Source organism: Fonsecaea monophora (assembly GCF_001642475.1).
Source record: "Fonsecaea monophora strain CBS 269.37 chromosome Unknown Scaff47, whole genome shotgun sequence".
NCBI classification, from domain to species: domain Eukaryota; kingdom Fungi; phylum Ascomycota; class Eurotiomycetes; order Chaetothyriales; family Herpotrichiellaceae; genus Fonsecaea; species Fonsecaea monophora.
Window position 1 is genome coordinate 27472 of NW_019173978.1, and position 18821 is coordinate 46292.

The 18821-nt window shown below is 51.8% G+C and overlaps 7 protein-coding genes across 7 annotated transcripts; 4 read left to right on the forward strand and 3 right to left on the reverse strand.

The window, feature by feature from the left end:
- Positions 1 to 581: 581 nt before the first annotated feature.
- AYO21_06634 (bifunctional purine biosynthesis protein ADE17) lies at positions 582 to 2365 on the forward strand (the record flags this gene model as incomplete). The annotated part of the gene is made up of 2 exons (XM_022656593.1): positions 582 to 610; positions 664 to 2365. The coding sequence occupies 2 exons, from the start codon at positions 582 to 584 to the stop codon at positions 2363 to 2365; spliced, it is 1731 nt and encodes a 576-aa protein (XP_022511035.1).
- Positions 2366 to 3352: 987 nt separating this feature from the next.
- On the forward strand, positions 3353 to 4930 carry AYO21_06635 (hypothetical protein; the record flags this gene model as incomplete). The annotated part of the gene is made up of 1 exon (XM_022656594.1): positions 3353 to 4930. The coding sequence occupies one exon, from the start codon at positions 3353 to 3355 to the stop codon at positions 4928 to 4930; it is 1578 nt and encodes a 525-aa protein (XP_022511036.1).
- A 276-nt stretch (positions 4931 to 5206) lies between these two features.
- On the reverse strand, positions 5207 to 6411 carry AYO21_06636 (hypothetical protein; the record flags this gene model as incomplete). Its single annotated transcript, XM_022656595.1, has 2 exons — positions 5207 to 5879; positions 5990 to 6411. 2 exons carry the CDS (start codon positions 6409 to 6411, stop codon positions 5207 to 5209), a joined length of 1095 nt encoding a protein of 364 aa, XP_022511037.1.
- Positions 6412 to 6887: 476 nt separating this feature from the next.
- On the reverse strand, positions 6888 to 8336 carry AYO21_06637 (mevalonate kinase; the record flags this gene model as incomplete). Its single annotated transcript, XM_022656596.1, has 1 exon — positions 6888 to 8336. The coding sequence occupies one exon, from the start codon at positions 8334 to 8336 to the stop codon at positions 6888 to 6890; it is 1449 nt and encodes a 482-aa protein (XP_022511038.1).
- A 536-nt stretch (positions 8337 to 8872) lies between these two features.
- Positions 8873 to 10234, reverse strand: AYO21_06638 (hypothetical protein; the record flags this gene model as incomplete). The annotated part of the gene is made up of 1 exon (XM_022656597.1): positions 8873 to 10234. One exon carries the CDS (start codon positions 10232 to 10234, stop codon positions 8873 to 8875), a length of 1362 nt encoding a protein of 453 aa, XP_022511039.1.
- Positions 10235 to 10760: 526 nt separating this feature from the next.
- On the forward strand, positions 10761 to 15107 carry AYO21_06639 (hypothetical protein; the record flags this gene model as incomplete). The annotated part of the gene is made up of 1 exon (XM_022656598.1): positions 10761 to 15107. One exon carries the CDS (start codon positions 10761 to 10763, stop codon positions 15105 to 15107), a length of 4347 nt encoding a protein of 1448 aa, XP_022511040.1.
- Positions 15108 to 15657: 550 nt separating this feature from the next.
- AYO21_06640 (hypothetical protein) lies at positions 15658 to 16667 on the forward strand (the record flags this gene model as incomplete). Its single annotated transcript, XM_022656599.1, has 4 exons — positions 15658 to 15730; positions 15952 to 16024; positions 16102 to 16359; positions 16526 to 16667. The coding sequence occupies 4 exons, from the start codon at positions 15658 to 15660 to the stop codon at positions 16665 to 16667; spliced, it is 546 nt and encodes a 181-aa protein (XP_022511041.1).
- Positions 16668 to 18821: the final 2154 nt, after the last annotated feature.

Here is an 18821-nt window from a genome sequence, read left to right on the forward strand (position 1 = left end):
AAGCAATTGTTAGTCAAGCACAGGGCTGGGCGGTCGAACCAAGGCTTATAATGCTTGATGAGACGTCTCTCACTCTACATCAAGAACGAAGTGTCGTGTCGGTAGAGTGGCGTGAGTAGATGCATTGTCTCCTAAGAACTCCTCCGTAGAGCTTGGCGCCACGTCGAGCATTTAGACCTTCGAGCGCAATATTGAAATTTCTTGCTGCTTCTATTCGCAGGTGGATTTTTGGCATAGAGAGGAACAAAATTTCTCTACTTGAAATTCTTTTAGGCAAGGCCCCTGCAGAAACCTACCGCCAGTTATTGTCAGTCGATGTTGCCTTCTCTGTAGACGAATCAATCACCAACATAGGCAGTCTTCCTTGAAATCTACAATCTCAAGCACTGAGCAGTATCAATACAATGGCTTCCCAGAAGATAGGCATGTCACCTTTGCCACGTGGATTCTCCACTGTTCAGACCGTATTCTAATGCCTTCCAGCCATTCTTTCGGTCTATGATAAAACTGGCCTCCTCGATCTCGCGAAAGGCTTGATCAAGCAGAATGTTCGCCTTCTCGCTTCTGGAGGGACGGCGAAGATGATCCGAGAGGCCGGTTTCGATGTCGAGTGCGGGATTTCCTTCCATCCACAACTTCTGTGAATCTGCTAATGCTCTTTAGAGATGTCTCTGCCATTACAAAGGCACCTGAGATGCTCTCCGGTCGAGTCAAGACTCTTCACCCGGCTGTTCACGCAGGAATCTTGGCCAGAGATCTCGCCTCGGACGAGAAAGACCTCGCTGACCAGAACATCAACAAAGTCGACTATGTCGTCTGTAACTTGTATCCATTCAAAGACACTGTTGCTAAGATCAACGTGACTATTCCTGAAGCTGTGGAAGAAATCGATATTGGAGGAGTCACTCTTATCAGAGCAGCAGCCAAGAACCACGCAAGAGTAACCATCCTGAGTGATCCTGCGGATTATCACCACTTTCTCCAAGAGCTGGAAAAAGGCGACATCCCTGAAGAGAGTCGCCAACGATATGCACTCAAGGCATTCGAGCATACCGCAGATTACGATGCCGCCATCTCTGACTTCTTCCGCAAACAATATGCCGGGAATGGTGTACAACAGCTCTCCCTGAGATACGGAGCTAACCCCCACCAGAAGCCTGCTGCAGCATTCGTGCGCAATGGGAAGCTGCCCTTCAAAGTCTTGGGCGGCTCTCCAGGCTACATCAATCTCCTCGATTGTTTGAATGCCTGGCCCCTTGTGAAAGAACTCAAGCAAGCACTAGGACTTCCAGCTGCCGCAAGCTTCAAGCATGTCTCCCCTGCAGGAGCTGCTATTGCGGTGCCCCTGAATGAAAAGGAGCGACGAGTGTACATGGTCGATGACATTGAGGGGATCGAGAGTTCAGGTCTGGCGCAAGCGTACGCCCGAGCACGGGGCGCGGATCGAATGTCGAGCTTCGGCGACGTGATTGCTCTCTCCGACAAATGCGATGTCCCTACCGCAAAAATTATCTCCCGAGAAGTCTCGGATGGAGTCATTGCGCCAGAGTATGAGCCAGCAGCGCTTGAGATTCTCAAAAAGAAGAAAGGAGGCAAATATCTGGTACTCCAGATGGACGAGAGTTATGAACCTCCTGCACAAGAAACACGCACCGTTTACGGCGTTCAACTGACGCAAGGTCGAAACGATGTCAAAATCTCGCCGAACGAGACGTTCACCTCCATTATCCGGCCCAAGGATTCTGCCAAATTGTCAGACTCGGCGCTGCGCGACCTTACAGTTGCAACTATTGCGGTGAAATATACCCAGTCCAACTCAGTCTGCTATGCGTTAAACGGCCAAGTTATTGGTCTCGGTGCCGGGCAACAGAGCAGAATTCACTGCACGCGATTAGCGGGTGATAAGGCTGATAACTGGTGGATGCGTTTCCATGAACGCACGCTGTCGATAGAGTGGGCCAAGGGCGTCAAGCGGTCGGAAAAATCTAATGCAATTGACATGCTGTGTTCCGGCCAGGTACCGCCTCAGAGCGAGTTCGAGACGAAGGATTATGAGAGCAATTTCGCCGAGGGGAGTGTGCCGAAGCCCTTCTCCCCTGAGGAAAGACGTCAATGGTTGGGCAAACTGAGCGAGGTCGCGGTTTCAAGTGATGCTTTCGTGAGTTCTGTTGACCCTTTGCCATTTTCTTCATTCGCTGACGTGGACCAGTTTCCCTTCGTGGACAACGTATACCGAGCTGCCCGAAGCGGCGTGAAATACATTGCTGCCCCGACGGGTTCGCAGAATGACGGTGCCGTATTCGATACGGCGGAAAATCTGGGGATAACATTCATTGAGCAGAGCACGAGACTGTTTCATCACTAAACGTCGTTCTTCAACCAAAAAAAGGTGACTAAAACAGTAGGGAAGGATTGAACAAAAAGAAGGGGAAGAGCCCGATATTGGCCTCAACGCCAGATAACGACGAGGAATCACGACCGAACCTGGCCAAGAAAAGGAGACGAGATACTTGACAGAGTGAATGAATGATGGATACCCCTTCTTCGGAAAAAGACATAGAACATGCATGCGCATGTTCATATCGAGTTACAAAAAAACTTTCACAACCTGAACAAACCTCTCTGGAATCTCCACCCGGAGCAGATTTAGGCGTCCAATGATGACCATTCGGCACCTCGTACAAGTAGGTAATACAGGAACGTGTCCAACCTTCGAATCTTCTCGCGCAACCTTGTCACCCATGACAATTTGACGACCATCTATTCCTTTTCTGGTAGTTGGCCTGGCCCGTGCCCCTTTACCGTGAGAAACAAACTCGCTTACCGGACGCTGGCTCGAGTGTCCGATGTTCCGCACAAGGCCTTTAAACTACAATCGTCGAGAGCACATGCAAGGGTTCTACCGTTTGAGAATGACTTTGTACTACTCGTAAGTACACGTCCTCGAGGCGCGAACGCAGTCATGGTGACACCAGGGGATTTTTACTTAGTGGATGATTGAGTCCGTAAGTGTCGAGTATTGACGCGTATCCGACCTGACTGTGGATCACCTGGGCAAGCAATCCCAGGCGATTCCCAACAGAGATTTTGCTCACTGTCGACAGAGAATACATTGTAATGACGACCTATACATAAATCCCGACATCCGAGTTTTTGATAGCCCCCAACCACCGATTGAACCCCCTTTTTCTTGCTTTGGACCCAAAGGCCACAGAATACAAGTACGAGCACATAACATATCAGACGGGCACCTCCCCCGGTGTCCGGGAGATAAAGGTGCTGGAGCTTGGGCGTCGTTGTTTCTTGCCACGTTTTCAAGCTTTCGCTCTCTAAACCTCACCAGATACCAGACATGGTCTCGCCAAAGGATCTCAGCTTCGGTCTGTCGACAACATGGGTCGGCCTCCTGGGCTATCTGATCCTGGGTAAAATCGCATACGGCCTCGTCCTCGCCGTCTACAGGATCTACTTCCACCCGCTTCGGCGGTTTCCTGGCTCCAAACTCGCCGTCGCCTCGTACTGGTACGAGACGTACCACGACGTCTTCAAGGGCCACCAGTACGTCTGGAAAATCAAGGAGATGCACGAAAAATACGGGCCCGTCATCCGCACCAACCCGGACGACGTGCACATCCACGACCCGGACTTCTTCGACACCCTGTACGGCCTGAAGTTGGACAAGTGGGCGTGGTGGACGCGAGGGTTCGCGGTGCCCACGGCCGGCGGCATGACGGTTGAGCACGAGATCCACCGCAAGCGGCGAGGAGCGCTGAACCCGTTCTTCTCCAAGGCCAGCATCGTCGCCAACATGCCCGTCATTCAGGAGAAACTGGCCGTCATGTGCGACCGACTGGACAAGATCAAGGGGAGTCGGGAGGTGCTAGATCTCGAAGCCGTGTATCTGGCCCTGACCACCGACGTCCTCACGCAGTGCTCCTACGGCTGGACGTACGACTACATCCACCACCCGGAATGGGCCATGACGTGGAAACTCGTCAACACGGGCGGGCGGGCCTCGGCGGCGATCGTGCGCTCGTTCCCGCTCATCGGCGCCGTCGTGCGCTCGATGCCCCTGTCCGTGGCCATCAAGCTCGTCCCGCCCGTGGGATTCATGAAATCGTGGATGCAGCGCGTCGGCGTCCAGGTGAAGAAGATCAAGTCGGACCCGGAGACGATGCGGGCCATCAGGACGGAAAAGCGGCGCAAGGACACCATCTTCGCGCAGATCCTGTCGAGCGACCTGCCCGAGGAGGAGCTGAGCGACGAGCGCCTGGTCGACGAGGGCGTCTTGATCGCCACGGCGGGCTCCGAGACCACGGCCTGGGCCGTCACCATCACCACGTACCACGTCATGAAGAACCCGGACGTGCTGGCCAAGATGCGCGCCGAGCTCGCCCGGGTCGAGGTCCCGCCCGGCGACCCAGTCGCGCCCTGGACGTCGCTGGAGAAGCTGCCCTACCTGACCGCCGTCATCAAGGAGGGCGTTCGCATGGCCGGGGGGATGCTGTCCCGCCTGCCCCGGATCTACGACCGGCCCATCCAGTACAAGGAGTGGACCATCCCGGCCGGCACGCCCGTGGCCATGACGCCGCACCTGGTCCTCATCGACGAGAACATCTTTCCCCAACCCCGCAAGTTCGACCCCGAGAGGTGGCTGGACGACGACGCCGTCGCCGAGGGCAGGACCACAAGTCGTCTGGACAGGTACATTGTCGCATTCGGCAAGGGTTCTCGGAATTGTATTGGTATGCACTTGGCATATGCGCAGCTGTACATGTCCATCGCCGCCGTCGTGATGAGATATAACCTGGAAATGTACCAGACGGACGACAGCGATGCCACACCAACGAGAGATCTGTTCACGGCCGGCGTGAAGCTAGATAGTCAAGGGATCAGGGTTATTGTACATGACAAGGACGAGAAGATGTGAATAATCTCAAGAGAGAAAGAGAGAGAGAGAGAGAGAGAGAAAGTGCTGAACGCCTTGATGAGGACTGTGAAATTCGTGCACAGGAAACAAGTTAGTTCGCCCGTCGACTGCTGGTCCCCCGAGTACGCTCAAACCCAGTTGGAGGGTTCATATAGAAATCGCCTCAAGATATAGACACTGGTAGAAAGCTCAAATACAGCGCTGTAAGGAAGCTTGCTGGTACTCCGTGTCCAAATCCGTCCTTCTGGGGCTTGGGCTTCAACATGCTCTGACCATCTACTCAGCCAGCTGTTTCGCCCTCCAATCCCAGTACTTGCGTCGGATGGGATCCCACTTATTGCCCAACGCATCCAGACACGCCTTGCTCCGCTCAATCTTGCCGTCCAGGCGGTAGATATCCGCCAACCAGTCGATGGCGTGGCTGCTCCTCACGTTGCCGCTCTCACTCATAAGGTCCGCGTCCTTCCCACCGACAAAGCCCTCGCAGAACACCTGAAGATCGGTGATGGGAATGCCGGCCCTCTTGAGGACGCCCTTCAGATAGTTCCAGGGGGATGGATTCTGCGGGGCCCAGGCGATGTGGTCTTTGGCGTAGTTGATCTCTCGCTCGACCACGTCCTCGTCGACAACGAGCTTGCCGCTCGCGAGCACGTCCTTGCGGATCCTGCTCTCGGACCTCTCGATGGCCGCCAGCTCCTCGGCGCCGAAGCACACAAAGTACCGGTGGTTCCATGCCGAGTTGTTCCGCACGTCCTCGTTGATCAGCGCGTTGACGGCCTGCAACTCCATGTCCGTCGTCAAGAGCGGGTCTGGGAAGCGGCGACACAGCCATTGCCGATACGTCCAGACGTGGTAGTTCTTGGCATCGAACAGGAGGATGTGGGTGATGAACTCGGGTTCTTTGGGCGGAAAAGTCGGTAACAGGGAGACCAGGTACTGACGGTGGTGCCTGCGAGAGAGAAGACATAAGTCTGGGTTGAATAGATAAGATGTGTTGATGCTGCTAGGGTTCGGCCATTGAAAAGAAACGACCCAGCAGTTGCGGGACTTATAACTCACCAGATCTGATAGTTCTTCAGATTGCGCTCACTGACATCTTCCAACCAATCCAACTCCTCTTTGACACCATCCTCAATACTCACTCCCTCCTTCTCCCATAACGACTTCAGGATCTTGGCACGATACAGCCATACCGTGTAATGTGCCGGGTTCATCGCGATGATGTCCTCAGTCAAGTCCAGTGTGCGGCGACTAAACTCGTTCATAGCCATCACGGCCCTCAGGTAAGACATGGCTTCGCTGTAACGCACCGAGTAGGCGATGGTAGCAAGCGCCGGACCGACATCTTTTTGGCCTGGCGGGCCGTCAATGAGGGGTATGGGGACGACATCTTTCCACAATGGCGACACGGCGTAGAATGGTTCCTTGGACTTGTGCTTGGGTCTTCTTGGTATCGTGGCGGCCGACGCAGTTTCGGCCATGTTTGATGGACCGGAATGTCAGCACTCTAGAGGGCGGCTTCAGCAAAGAAGCATGAATGGAGTAACGAGCGCAAACCTCATCTAGGCTGATGGGCTTGCGATCTACGTGCCAGGTTGAGATCAAGTCACCCCGTCAAAGATGCGTTAGCTTCGTGAGCATGTCAAGGGCGACTTTGCTGGATGATCTTATGGGCAAGACCAGGGAAAAGCCACATTCACATCAGGGTATTCACTGCATCGAACTAAAATTGGTTGGAATGAAGAGAACAATACCAAGAAATGTTTCCGGGCTGCCCCACGTGATGCACAGAACGGAAAGACGGTCTCTTTGCATGCTTGTAATTTAGTCCTTGGGTCGTTGGCACAATAATAATACATACTTTTGCTCCCTCATTAAATCAGATAGCCCTTGCACTTGACCCTTGATGCATTGCGCCTTCGCTAATAAAACATCAAGGAACGCATCCGCAGCCGGACTACCTCCAGAACTTCCATTCAGGTCGCCTCTCGTCAAGACCGACACCTACCAACGCCTCGATTCCCTCTTCACCTTTGGCATTGAGAAACTTTTGTTGGTCGATTTCCTCGCCTCCTTCCTCTTCTGTGCCATTATGCAAGACCGCCGGGTAGAGCATGCCGACCCCGTTACCCCCTAGCGTAGTGGTGTACTCCTCAAAGCCTGCAGCCTCAAACTTCTGTTTCAAGTCGACAATGGCAGCTGGGTCGACGCCTCGCTTGAGTAGCGTGATAGCGCAGCCCCCGCCTCCAGCACCTGTGAGTTTGGTCCAGCCAATATCGGCGTAATCCACCAACTCCCGAATGTGTTCCAACTTGGGATGAGAAACCCCAAGTGACACCAGCAAGCCGTGATTAATGCGGAACAGATCTCCTAGATGCTCGATATTTTGCTCTGATGTAGGGTCGAATTCGTCCGACGTGATCAAAGAATGTGCTGACATAGTCACTTCGTCAATGCTGTCAAGTGTTGCCTCCGTCACGGCTGGATATTTCTTCTTCATGGCAGCGACTTTGGCGACCTCCGCCGAGGTTGTGCGAGGCTGTTTCGTGTTGACCAACATCAAGGGAAGTTCGGGAAAGTCTTTAAGTGGCGTGGCGCTTGGAGGCTTAGAATAGTCAAGTCTCTTGAATAGAACAGCTCTTCCATGTGTTGCGACCGTATTATCCACTCCACTTGGGTTGCCATGGATGCACAACTCTCCAACAAAGGCCCATTTGTTTATTCTCTCAAGTTGCATCTGAATTTCTTCCTCAGGCTGATCATGATGTGGTCCTGACAAGACGTGGATTTGTTTGAGAAGGGCAGCGCTAATGCACACGCAAATGCTTGCGCTCGATCCGAGACCTGCACTAACAGGTAACGTAGACCGTAGGGTATAAATACAAGCCTGCGCAGCAGGTGTCTGAAGACACAAAAACAGATACAAGAAAGCAGAAGCCGCATTTTGATGTATCCTTCTCTTGTCTGAGCCCAAATGGGTAGACACCGTTTCGATGTGCGGCTTCATTGCAGAAACCAGCTCTGGGTCCAGTGACGTGACCATATCGTAGTATCGAGGTTTCCGTGTCGTCTTTGTGAAGACATGCCATGGCAGATCGTCAATGTTCCAGGTGTGGTCGAGTCCGATATCTGGGAACACAAGCCGAATTGTCCGATGCGACTTTGAGAGCGCCGTAACTAGGAGGTAGGATCGTAGGGAGACGGCCGCCGCCATTGCCGCTTTACCGTGAACCACAGCGTGTTCCCCGAAAACAATGACCTTTCCTGGGGCAGAAGTCATAAAGGCCGGAGCCATTGGGGACGATGATTTGCGTGATGCGAGGGACTGGCGCGACAAACCATCCTTTGCGTGGCCATTGACCCCTTTGACCCCGTTGACCCCGTTGACTTTGGGAGTGCCGTTCATTGCTGAATCGACACGATGGACCATTGCCTATGATTCGAACGTGGAACAAGGGCGCTCGAGAGAGCAAGCCCTCCTGAGAAGAAAGGTATTAGTGGCGGTCGTGACGGGTGGGAAGGTGAAGTGGTGAAGAAGACGGGCTGTCTATGAGGAGCAGATGAGGATAATTTTTGCCAGCGCAGGGAGCCCTCTGTCGCAACTGGTGGACGATCAAGCCAGTTAAGCTTATCGTTTAAAGGCACCAAAGGGGGCGTGGGGGCACTTGGGGGGTCACTAATTAATTAACAATGGCGAGTTTATGCAGGAACGGGCCATTCTTAAGTCTCCCCAGCCCCGCTTACCAGGTGGACAGCCCCCGCTAACTTCCTTATCCGAGTGGCGCCAGCGACATCAGGCCAATGCCATGATGGATGACTATGAGTAACTTGGAAGAAGTTGATTTGTCTGGTCTGGGGTGTTGCGACCAGTAGTATATCCGATTCTCTGGCATCAGTCTCATCATCCAAGAGAAATAATGGACAGAGGGTTCTTGCCCCAAATCACTCTGAATCTGAATCACTGAGTTCCTCAAACCTTCCTTCATCGTTTGCTACCTCGACAGGATTCTTGACGTTCACAACCCCCGTGCTTTTCAGTCTCTCAAACAACACAAACATTCTTTCGGCTTCCCGTTCTTTTTCTTCTCGTGTCATTTCTGGTAGTTCAATCGGTTGCTCCTTATCAAGTCTCTGTCCTGTGATGGGATTGATTGGGACTTCGTTGGAAGTTTCACCCGCAATGTGTGACTTTTTCGCGCTTTCTGGGATAGGGATTTTGTGGGTCATCAAATATCCTGCAGCGTAGCCATATCCAACATTCTTGACGTATTCGTTCGCGTCTTTGTTAGAGAGCTCGAACATAAGCCCCGAGATCGATTCAGACAGATTCAACATTCCCGAAGACGTAGTTAGTCGCAGGAGTTGAGACGCCAGCGAAGACGACTTCCCTAGAGGTTGATCTCTTTCCTTGTCATCGGGTAAGAGCCTGGCCTTCATCTTCTCTCGGAGCTCGGGATCCGCAGCCTCATTGATGTTTCTCAGGACAGTCAATAGTGGAACAACAACCGTGTTCAATTCTGTAGACGAGTGCTCTTGAATAGCCTGTTCCAAGATTGCCACCAACCTGTCCACTGCTGGGTATGCCTCGTGATCCTTCGCCATCTGAGAGTCAATGTCTAGGTTGGCCAAGGCGTTCACGATCAGGCTTATCGGCGGCTGGAGCGCTGGAGATGGGATGTCTGAGTGGATCAGAAGACGGAAGAGCTCGACAACAGCAGGTCGGAACTTTGTAAGCTGATCACTCTTGACGCTCGTGGCATTGAAAAGAAGCTTGAGAGTTTCCATCAGCGCCATGTTGCCCTGACCAACTGGGGCCTTCGAGGATGACTTCGTCGCTTCGTCTGCATGACGTGAAAGATGCTTCACGATGGCATCTGCCAGATTGTGATCTGATATCAAGGCGGTCATGTCGATGCCAGGGTCATAAGTTAGCAGGAACAATATCCGCGATAACAGAAACTCGTCATCGTCGTTTGCATCGTGCAGTGCGTCTGCTGCCTTTTTGTCGAGTCTGAGTTCCAGCGAGGACTTTCGAGCTGCTGGAATCAGGAGGAGGGCATTTGCGATGCATCTCAGGGCTTCCCGACGGACCGAAGAGGAGAAATTGTCAAAGGCATAGCCGCCCAGGGTCTTAATACCCTCATCGTTATAGATGCTGGATACATTATTGACATTGCGCCCTAAGACCTTCAGTTTGCTCAAGGTCTCTTCAAGTCGCGCTTGGTCGAGAGTCTTGACTTCTAAATCCTTCGTTAGTAGGGCAAGCAACGCTCTCGCCTCACCCTGCTGGGATTGATTCGTCATCCTCGAGGAGCATCAGCGCAATGAAAGTTTCAGCTTCTAGCGCAAAACAGAGAAGAAGAAAGAGTACGACATCGGTCCATCAACCCCTGAGAACACTCAAGAAGTAGGATGATGGGACGTGCTTGTAGGTCAGTAACCGATGGTTCGACAATCTTCCATCCCCGAGGTTGTGCCTTACGAAGCGACATTTCAGCTAGCCCATTTAAGTAAGGCTGAATGAAGCGAGGCTGAGCAAGGCTGGTCAGGTTCACCAATCAGCAGAACCCCGGCCTCCATTTAAACACGAGATCCGCGTCTCGACGCGTCCCCTGTCCCTTAACGCAACGAGGCTGGGTATGTCGCCAGCGCCTCTCCCTCTTTATCATTCCCCGGCTTTGAATGCTTCTTTACACCTTCTCTCTGAGCCTACCTGCGATATTTGAGTCATGAATGACTGCAGGCGGTCTTCAGTCCTTTCAGGTTCTTTGTTTTGTTGGTAACAGTAACCTTGCCTGTCTGTGCAGTCTTTTTCTGCTTCATTGTCGCCATGTCCGTTCCTGATGTCCTTCCTTTGAGTCCACCCTCCACGTCTTCACGCCGTAAAGTCTTCTTTCCAAGACCATCAGCCAAACCAATGAGCACCCCAGACTCGCCCGCATCATTTCCTGGCTCATCGAACACAGCGACTCGGAAACGCGTCGGGTTCTCCATTGGTTCCCATGTTGACCACCCTTCATCCACGAGCCAACCGCCTGCAAGTACCACAAGGCCATCTCATCTTCCTTCTTCGGGCTCCCAACCGTCTCTGAAGTCCATCCTTAAACCCTCTTCTGTCGACGAACAGACCGCACAAGCTGTGGAGGAATCACAAGATGCGAAACGTACAATGGGTGAAATGATAGAGAGTATCCTGCAACAGCTGTCTCATGACGACAGATCACTATCTGTCGATGCATATCAGACCCTTGCTTCGGTCATTCGCGAATATGATGACATGCCCGAGGAGGAAGTGCTGAAAGCTAAGATAACCACAATTCTGAAATACATCAAACGAGATCTGCAGAAGCAACCCAGTCCAAATGAGCCACTCATTGCTGATACGAATCTGGTCACTCAAGCCTTGAAGGTGCTGGTCATTTTTGTGTGGAACCGCGACTATTCCTCTTTGTTGACGGACGAGCATCGTATCTTCGTCCTCGATCGGTCCATCCAGGTCATCTCCGAACATACTGCACCAAAGGGTGTGATCCTTCACTACCTTCACCTTTTAGCAACCCAAAATTTTCGGCCAGTTCTCGTCAACAACACCCGTGTTACACGCCTGCTTGAAGCACTCAGGGCTCTAACTGAGCACGTGAAAGGCAATGGCGTGGTCTCGGAGAGGTTATTGGTCTACCAGAAGCTCCTCGATCAGGCAAGGCCCACAATGAAAGCTCGAGCGAACTTGTGGGTCGAGGCGCTATTGACGGGCATGACAAACTCGCTGAAGGATGTGAGAACAAAGGCGATTGCCATGGGTCTGAAAGCGTGCTCGGTATTTCCAGTGTCCTACTCCATTTCAGTCACTGTCAAATCGATTCTCGCCGCAGAGCTTTCACCGGGAAAGACGTTCAGCTCGGCTATGTGTCGCAGACTTGAAAAGATGATCACGGTCAGAGAAGAAGGGATTCAGGTTCCCCAAATATGGACGATCGTACTCATGCTCAGCAATGGTGTCGAGGAGCGAGACTCCAATGGAGCTGGGCCGCGATTCGACAAATGGCCACAATTTATGGACTGGTTGAAAGTCATCCAGACATGCTTCAACTGCAGCGAGTCTGCCATCAAACAACAAGCCTATATGGCCTGGGATCGTTTCATTCACATCATCCGACCCCATCAAACATCCGACACCTTGATGGCATTGCTTGCGAAGCCACTCACCGCTCAAATGGAACGTCAATCGACTGAACAGGCGTCCAAAGGCACCCGTCCAACTGCCGTTTCAAGTTACTGCACCTTGCTTTATTATGCTTTCAGACCAGCCGCTACGCACAAACAGTACACTAGGGTCTGGAATGAATACATTGTCAAGGTAATGAAGAGCTCATTTTTCGAGAAAAGCAGTGCCAACGCCGACATTGCAAGTCGCATCTTCATGGCATTGTTCTGGAACTCAAAAAAGAGCATGAAGGTCTGGAATGAGAAACGCGCCCTTGAAAATACACGAGTTGAGCCAGAGGAACTCCCCACCATCGATTGTAAATGGATTAGAGCAAAGTCCAGAGCGATTCTCGACATGTTCCAAGTTTTGATGCAATACAGCTCCTGGGGTGCTTCAGGCAACTCCGACAAAGCGTTTATTGCCATTGCCTGGTCACATTTCCTCAAAGCATTACGAGAGGCAAGCAGCAAAGAGATCAAGCCTTCACCTGAGACACTCGATGCCATGACCAACGTAACCAATTTCTTAGGACTGCTCTTTGAAGACTGCTCAGGACTGGTGACCGAAGAACGAGCAAGCGGTATTCATGGACTTAGCCTCGCCCAAGTGCGACACTTGACACTCGCCGCCATCACTGAACTTGGGACAGATCTGATAAAGGCTGGACTCGAGCTCAACTGCGACGTGAAGAGGATGCTTGTCATCTATGATACACTAGAGTCCGTCATGCGAGAATCGAAAAATGAAGAGGATTCCCAGAGTCGTGCGCCATCCGAGGCGCTGAAGACTGAAGCACAACCATTCTTGCGCCACTCTGAGGAACTTCTCGAATATCTGAACACCCGGCTACTACGAGATTTCGGAACGCAACACGCTACTGGAAAGAAATCGTTGATAATGCTCGGGATAGAGCAGCTGGAACAGAACTTCGATGCTGCCCCACAGGAATACATCGTCCGCCTGCTGGGACTACTTCAGCCAACTCTGTCTACCTTACTCAAAGACGATGAGTTCGGGAAAGATGACACTCGTGGCGGATCTTATTCTGAAATCGTCAGGTCCACCCTAAGCATCCTTGCCAGAACTGCCCCTGGAACTGACGAAGTATTCGATGACGTTCTGGCCGCTTTCTTTGAAAGTCCCCATATCTTTGCACGGGACGAAGCTATCACACTGTGGAATATGCGTTACAGCCATTTACGCGCTGTCTCTATCAGCCAGCGTCTCTCTGAAGCTTTGTGCAAGTTACGAGAAGCCGGTATTGAATTAATCCCTGACACCACAATACCACCTGCTCCTGCCGGGGGAAAAACTCCCACATCTACACATAAAGCATTAAGTCCCGACAAGGTTGCACATAGCGTTGGACCTTCTCCGGAACTCGGAAGCCAGCACTTCGAGCTTGTTACAACGGAGCATCCGAGTCCGACTTTCTCAGGCCCCAGAAGACAAAGTCCCCGATCCAGGGCGAGATTTGACGATTCCCAAGTTCTCTTTGTACCGATTGATTCCTCACCGGCATGTGAATACGATTCAGATTCGCAGTGCCTAACAGAACATCAAAAAGAAGTTCGAGATAGACAACGTTCCGAACCTACCGTTGTATTTGCCGATCTTCGATCAAGTCCGCGACCACATAGCAGGGCTACGAGCGTAAGCAATTGTGGTATTGCGCGCAAGGCAGCTGCGCTACCAGAACGGCCTTCAACACCGACTTTGCCAACAGGTCATGATCAACAGGAACCTGAAATACCGGCTTCTCCAACCCCTCGAGCACGACACATTGCTAATCAAATAGCGGACATCGACGTGCCTTCATCACCGCCATCCATTCCAGGTTCTCGTGATCGAGGGGAGATTACTTCTTCTCCACCACAATCTGGTGCGGAGGATGGACAAGTCAGAATTGATCTTGCCATCGCGCCGCCGCAAGTCGTCTGTCAGCAGAGCGCTATGAAAGCAAACGACGTTTCACCAACTGAAGATGTGACTGGACCATTTTCCACCGTCAATGAGCAGAGGCTCGTTAACGCACAAACGGATATCAACATGCTAGATCAGAGCACTGAAGAAGCTGTCCGCGCTGTTCCCACAACCACAAATCCATTGGCAACGACTACTGGCGCAAATAATGATCGTGCGTCCTCAAGCCCAATGGCAACTAGAAACGACAGCGATGAGATCGACATGCTTAGCGCCTCGCAATTATCCCATGATCTTGACCAACACCTTAGCCAGGTAGTCGAGGACGAGGGTTTGCAGATTGCAGGGGAGGGACAGGAACCCAACGGCCAAGCAAAGCACCAGACACGACGAAGTCGGAAGCGCAAGTCTAGTAGCCTGAGATTCACCTCGAACAAGCGGAGAAGGTCCCAAATCTCTTCCCAGACATCGTCTCAAGCAACCAACAGCTCTTTATATGAAACACCAGGAGAAATGGAAGACTGCATTGAAATTGTTCCGTCGCGGGCAGTTCAAGCGATTGCCACAAACGAACTTGTGCATGAAACTCGGACAGCTGTTACTGAGCCAACGAGTACTCCGAAACGTCGGAGGGGCCGACAACGTCGAAGACCAGAGAATGTCAGCTCGACTCCAGAGTCACCGATCCATCATCTTGACGCGGTCGAGGTGGTGGTCCCTGGAACTCGGCAACCGAAGGAAGGAAGCGTACTCGAGAGCGACCCATTGCCTTCAGCACCGAGCAAGGGTGAAAACGCAGCAGCAGAGAATCCCCAGCTACCGTCAAGTACTAATGAGGTAGCAGCCTCAATTGATTTATCGGCTTGTCCTGACGAGCCGGCCGAAGGTGGTACTCAGCCCAGCCTAAGTGTCATGCTGCAAAATGTCCTGGACCGGCTCAAGTCAAGTGAGCCCGGAGACGTGGACTTACGGGCAGTGGATGAGCTCTGCTTCCAGATTCGGTTTCAGGCACAGGTAATTACTCAACGCCAGGACGATAAGCTGTAAGAAGGGATATTATGGAGGTTCACCTATGATAAAGGTACAAAATAGTGGTATTGTGTGGATATCAAAGGTACAGAATATTGATATTGGTTTGGACGTGATGATGAAATGCGCATTCAATGCAACTACTGTAGCGTCGTCCGTGGTCAACTTGTTCTCTCTAAGGGGCTGTTGATAGTTGTTGCCCATCAATAGGTGGTGGACTTGGAGTTGTATGCGGCTGAATGTTCTTCCTAGAATGTTGCCACGTGACATAGTGAACGGAGATTCTGCTAAAGACCGGGCTCCTTCGACCATTGCCGTTGGCCATGATTATTATTGACTCTTTTCGTTCAACCACTACATACCCCGAAACCCCGAAATCGCAGCTCTTTGCACCTCTGACTCAACCGCTCTCACTTCTTCCTCCTGCACACTCGTATCCTCCCTGTCGCCCTCGTTTGTTCTTGCGCCGGTCATTCCCTTTGGTGTGTGTTTGGTCGAGGGTCTCTAGAAGTGAGAGAGAGTAAGAGAAGAAGAAAAAAAAAGAGCAACACGGAGAAGTGTCGCAGCAATGGCCGCAACTATCAAAGCCATCAATGCGCGGATTCGCTCAAACAAGGTCCTCGATTATTTCTGCTCCACACGTACGTTTATCCCAGCGAGCCTTTTTTGACGCACAATTTCACTGTTCATGAGGAACAACTGCGCTGCTTGCGCGACTATCGTCGCTGCGCTGTTGGCTAGCGATTACGGGAAAAAAGTGGTTGAGCCGCACGATTAAGAGGGGGAGGCAAGACAAAGCGACAGCACAATACAGTCACATGAAATCCGAGCTACAAGAGTACTGACTGTGTTGTCTGGACAGATTTCTGGGGTCCGGCTTCGAATTTCGGCATTCCCATCGCCGCAGTGTTGGATACACAGAAGGATCCTGAAATGTACGTCCAACCCCACCATCTCTTCCATCTGTATCCTTCAGTGGTACCTGCAAGCACACAGACTTGGGAACATTCAGTCATCGTCTGCTCCAATGGGTTGGGTCAAGACTTTGCAGCCGGTCAAGAACACCCCGAGACATTGAGGAACGGAGACTAATGGGGTCTTTTGACTACAGCATCTCGGGACAATTCACAGCTGCGCTCACCATATACTCGGGGACATTCATGCGATATGCCCTTGCCGTGACGCCCAAGAACTACTTGCTGTTCGCCTGCCACTTTGTGAACTTCAACGCCCAGCTCACACAAGGGTATCGGTGGTACGATTACTGGTAGTAAGTACAACCTTTCTCTATATATGCGCGCCTCAGGTTGTCCGGCGATGCGTCAAGCACAAACGCTTGAGCTTCGTCGGCCGGCATCTCCACTCCTCCGTCAAACCTGCTAGCAGCTCGTTTTTAATTCAAATCGATCTAATCGCTCGTGTTTGCAATTTTACAGTGGCAATGGAAAAGAACGCTGGGAAAAGATCCGCGCCGAGAAGGCCAAGACAGAACTTGAGGGCGCGGTCGAATCGATCGCCAGCCAGACCAAGGACAAGGTTGAGGGTGCCGTGCAAGAGGTGAAGAAGACGGTGTCGTAATTGAGCGGACGTGGATGTGGATGGGGCTGCACACAGGCCCCGTATGCCCGGGGAGTAGTGAAGAACGGAGACGGAGGGATCTTGCCTAATGCCTGGATGGGACACAAATCGAGGGTCGTGTTTCAAGTAATACGACACTTATTACCAAGGGACTTCTCTTTTGGTCCCCCTTTTGGGAGAGGTTTTCGGAAGTTGGTACATACATACATAGGAACACAGGAAACACGCAGTTCAGAGCTTTCTGGTTTTTCCCCCAAAATGACACAGCACTGCTGCTGACGTGACTGGACTGGGTGGATTGGAATGGATGATTCTACTGGTTTAGACTGGATTGGAAATTGAACGAGGAGGAAGTAAGAAAGATACAAAATGTTTTTTTTTTGTATTTTTTTTGTTTTGTTTTTTTGGTTTTTGGGGGCTGTCCTTTCTACAGTTGACTCGATATCGACATTCATGTCTTCTGTTCGTGAACGTGCGTCGGTCAATGTCCCTAGGATCTTTCCGGTAACCTGGAAACCTACTGTCCTAACCCTGTGCTTCGTGATTGTGCTCAAATCCTGTGTGCTACGGTCTATGCGGTTCGGAAGATGTCGAAAATCGAGAATCGAGAATCAAGAATTTCGGGATGATATTTGCAGATACCGAGGAGACCCCGACGTGGTAGACACCTCAAGTGCAGATAACTAGTAGAGACACTGGGTTTTTGTCTCGCCATGAAGCTAATAGCTACCTAATTGGTTAGCTATATAGGTATCCTCTGAAAAACTAAAAGTAGCTTGGTGTTGGTATTGGTAGAGTAGAGGTGGTGGTCCATCCGTCAACGAGAAGCCATCTGAGATACACACAGTACATAAATAAAGGCAAGGCGCGCGTTGAACGAGTCGTCGTCCTCCTTCCCATAATCGGATTGTCACATTGTTTGCATGTTTGCATCGCGCATTGTGAAACACCAAAAACTCATCGCCTGGTACAATCGGCAAGCTGCTTACTCCATCTCCATCAAACAACAGTAGCGCATCACACTTGGACCATGCTCAACCAACCCCCATCTCACAGACACGTGGAGGATTCTAGGATCCCTTGGTGAAATTCTGCCACATGCCGCCTAGAATGCCTGGTTGGCCGGGCTTCTGGTCGGCCCAGTTGGCCTTGCGTTCGTCCTGGCTGCTTCGCTTTTGCCCCGTGAGGCCAGCGAACTTTTCCGAGGCGGATGACTGTAAACCGCACAAGAGACGACAGTTGTTAGTTAAATAGCCAATTCGGATGCAAGTTTATAGAGACATCTTGAAGTAGCAGACCCATGCTGCGAAAGGAGGTTGGGATATCGTGAGGTACTCACCCGTCTTCGCCCTGCAGCGCCAGCGGAGGCTGCGGGACCTGTGGCTCCTGTGGTAGCCTTCGTCTCCTCCTTGGTCGGGCTGCCAGCGGCAGAGCCCTGGGAGGACTGGCTATTGCTCCGGGGCTTGTAGTTGTACTGTTTGAAGAACATGATTTCTGGTGACGCTGGTCGAGGCTGAGACTGGGTTCCGATGTATGTCACAGGAAGGTCGAGAAAAAAAGAGTAGGCTTTGTAGGACAGAACCCAACTCAAGTGCTTGGTAGGGAAACAACAGTACTTATACCACTATTCGATGGACAGTGGCCTCAGAAGGGTGAGCGTCGATCGATGCTGCGAGGATATGGTGACGTAGATGACACAGGTGGGTGGATCGACGAGATGAAGCTCAAAAAAGCGGAACCAGACGCAGCTGGTGGTGTGTAGATAGCTCACTGAGAAAGCCTTGAAGGATCCTGTGACTGTAGGTTGTTGGAAGTGTCAATGGTCAACGCTTGACGGCTTGATCTGGTAGCTGTGTTGTTCGAGAGGAATGCAGAGCAGTCTGGAACCGAGAAGCCCGTAGGGTACATAATGGAGGGGTGTGGGCGGTCATTTATGTACTGGCTGGTCCTCTCATCGTCCTCTCTTCTACCCCTCGCCAGAGTAGGAGCCCAGCATAAGCTTTGTCTCAGCCGGTCGAACCACCTGAGCAGAAGGATGGAGGAGACGAGGGACGAATAGCGGCATAGCAAGTGCAGCCCTGGTTCAACTCGCGTGCCACGTTCCCAGCTTTGGCGTCCGTTAGGGATACGAACAGGACTTCGAGGAGGGCAAAT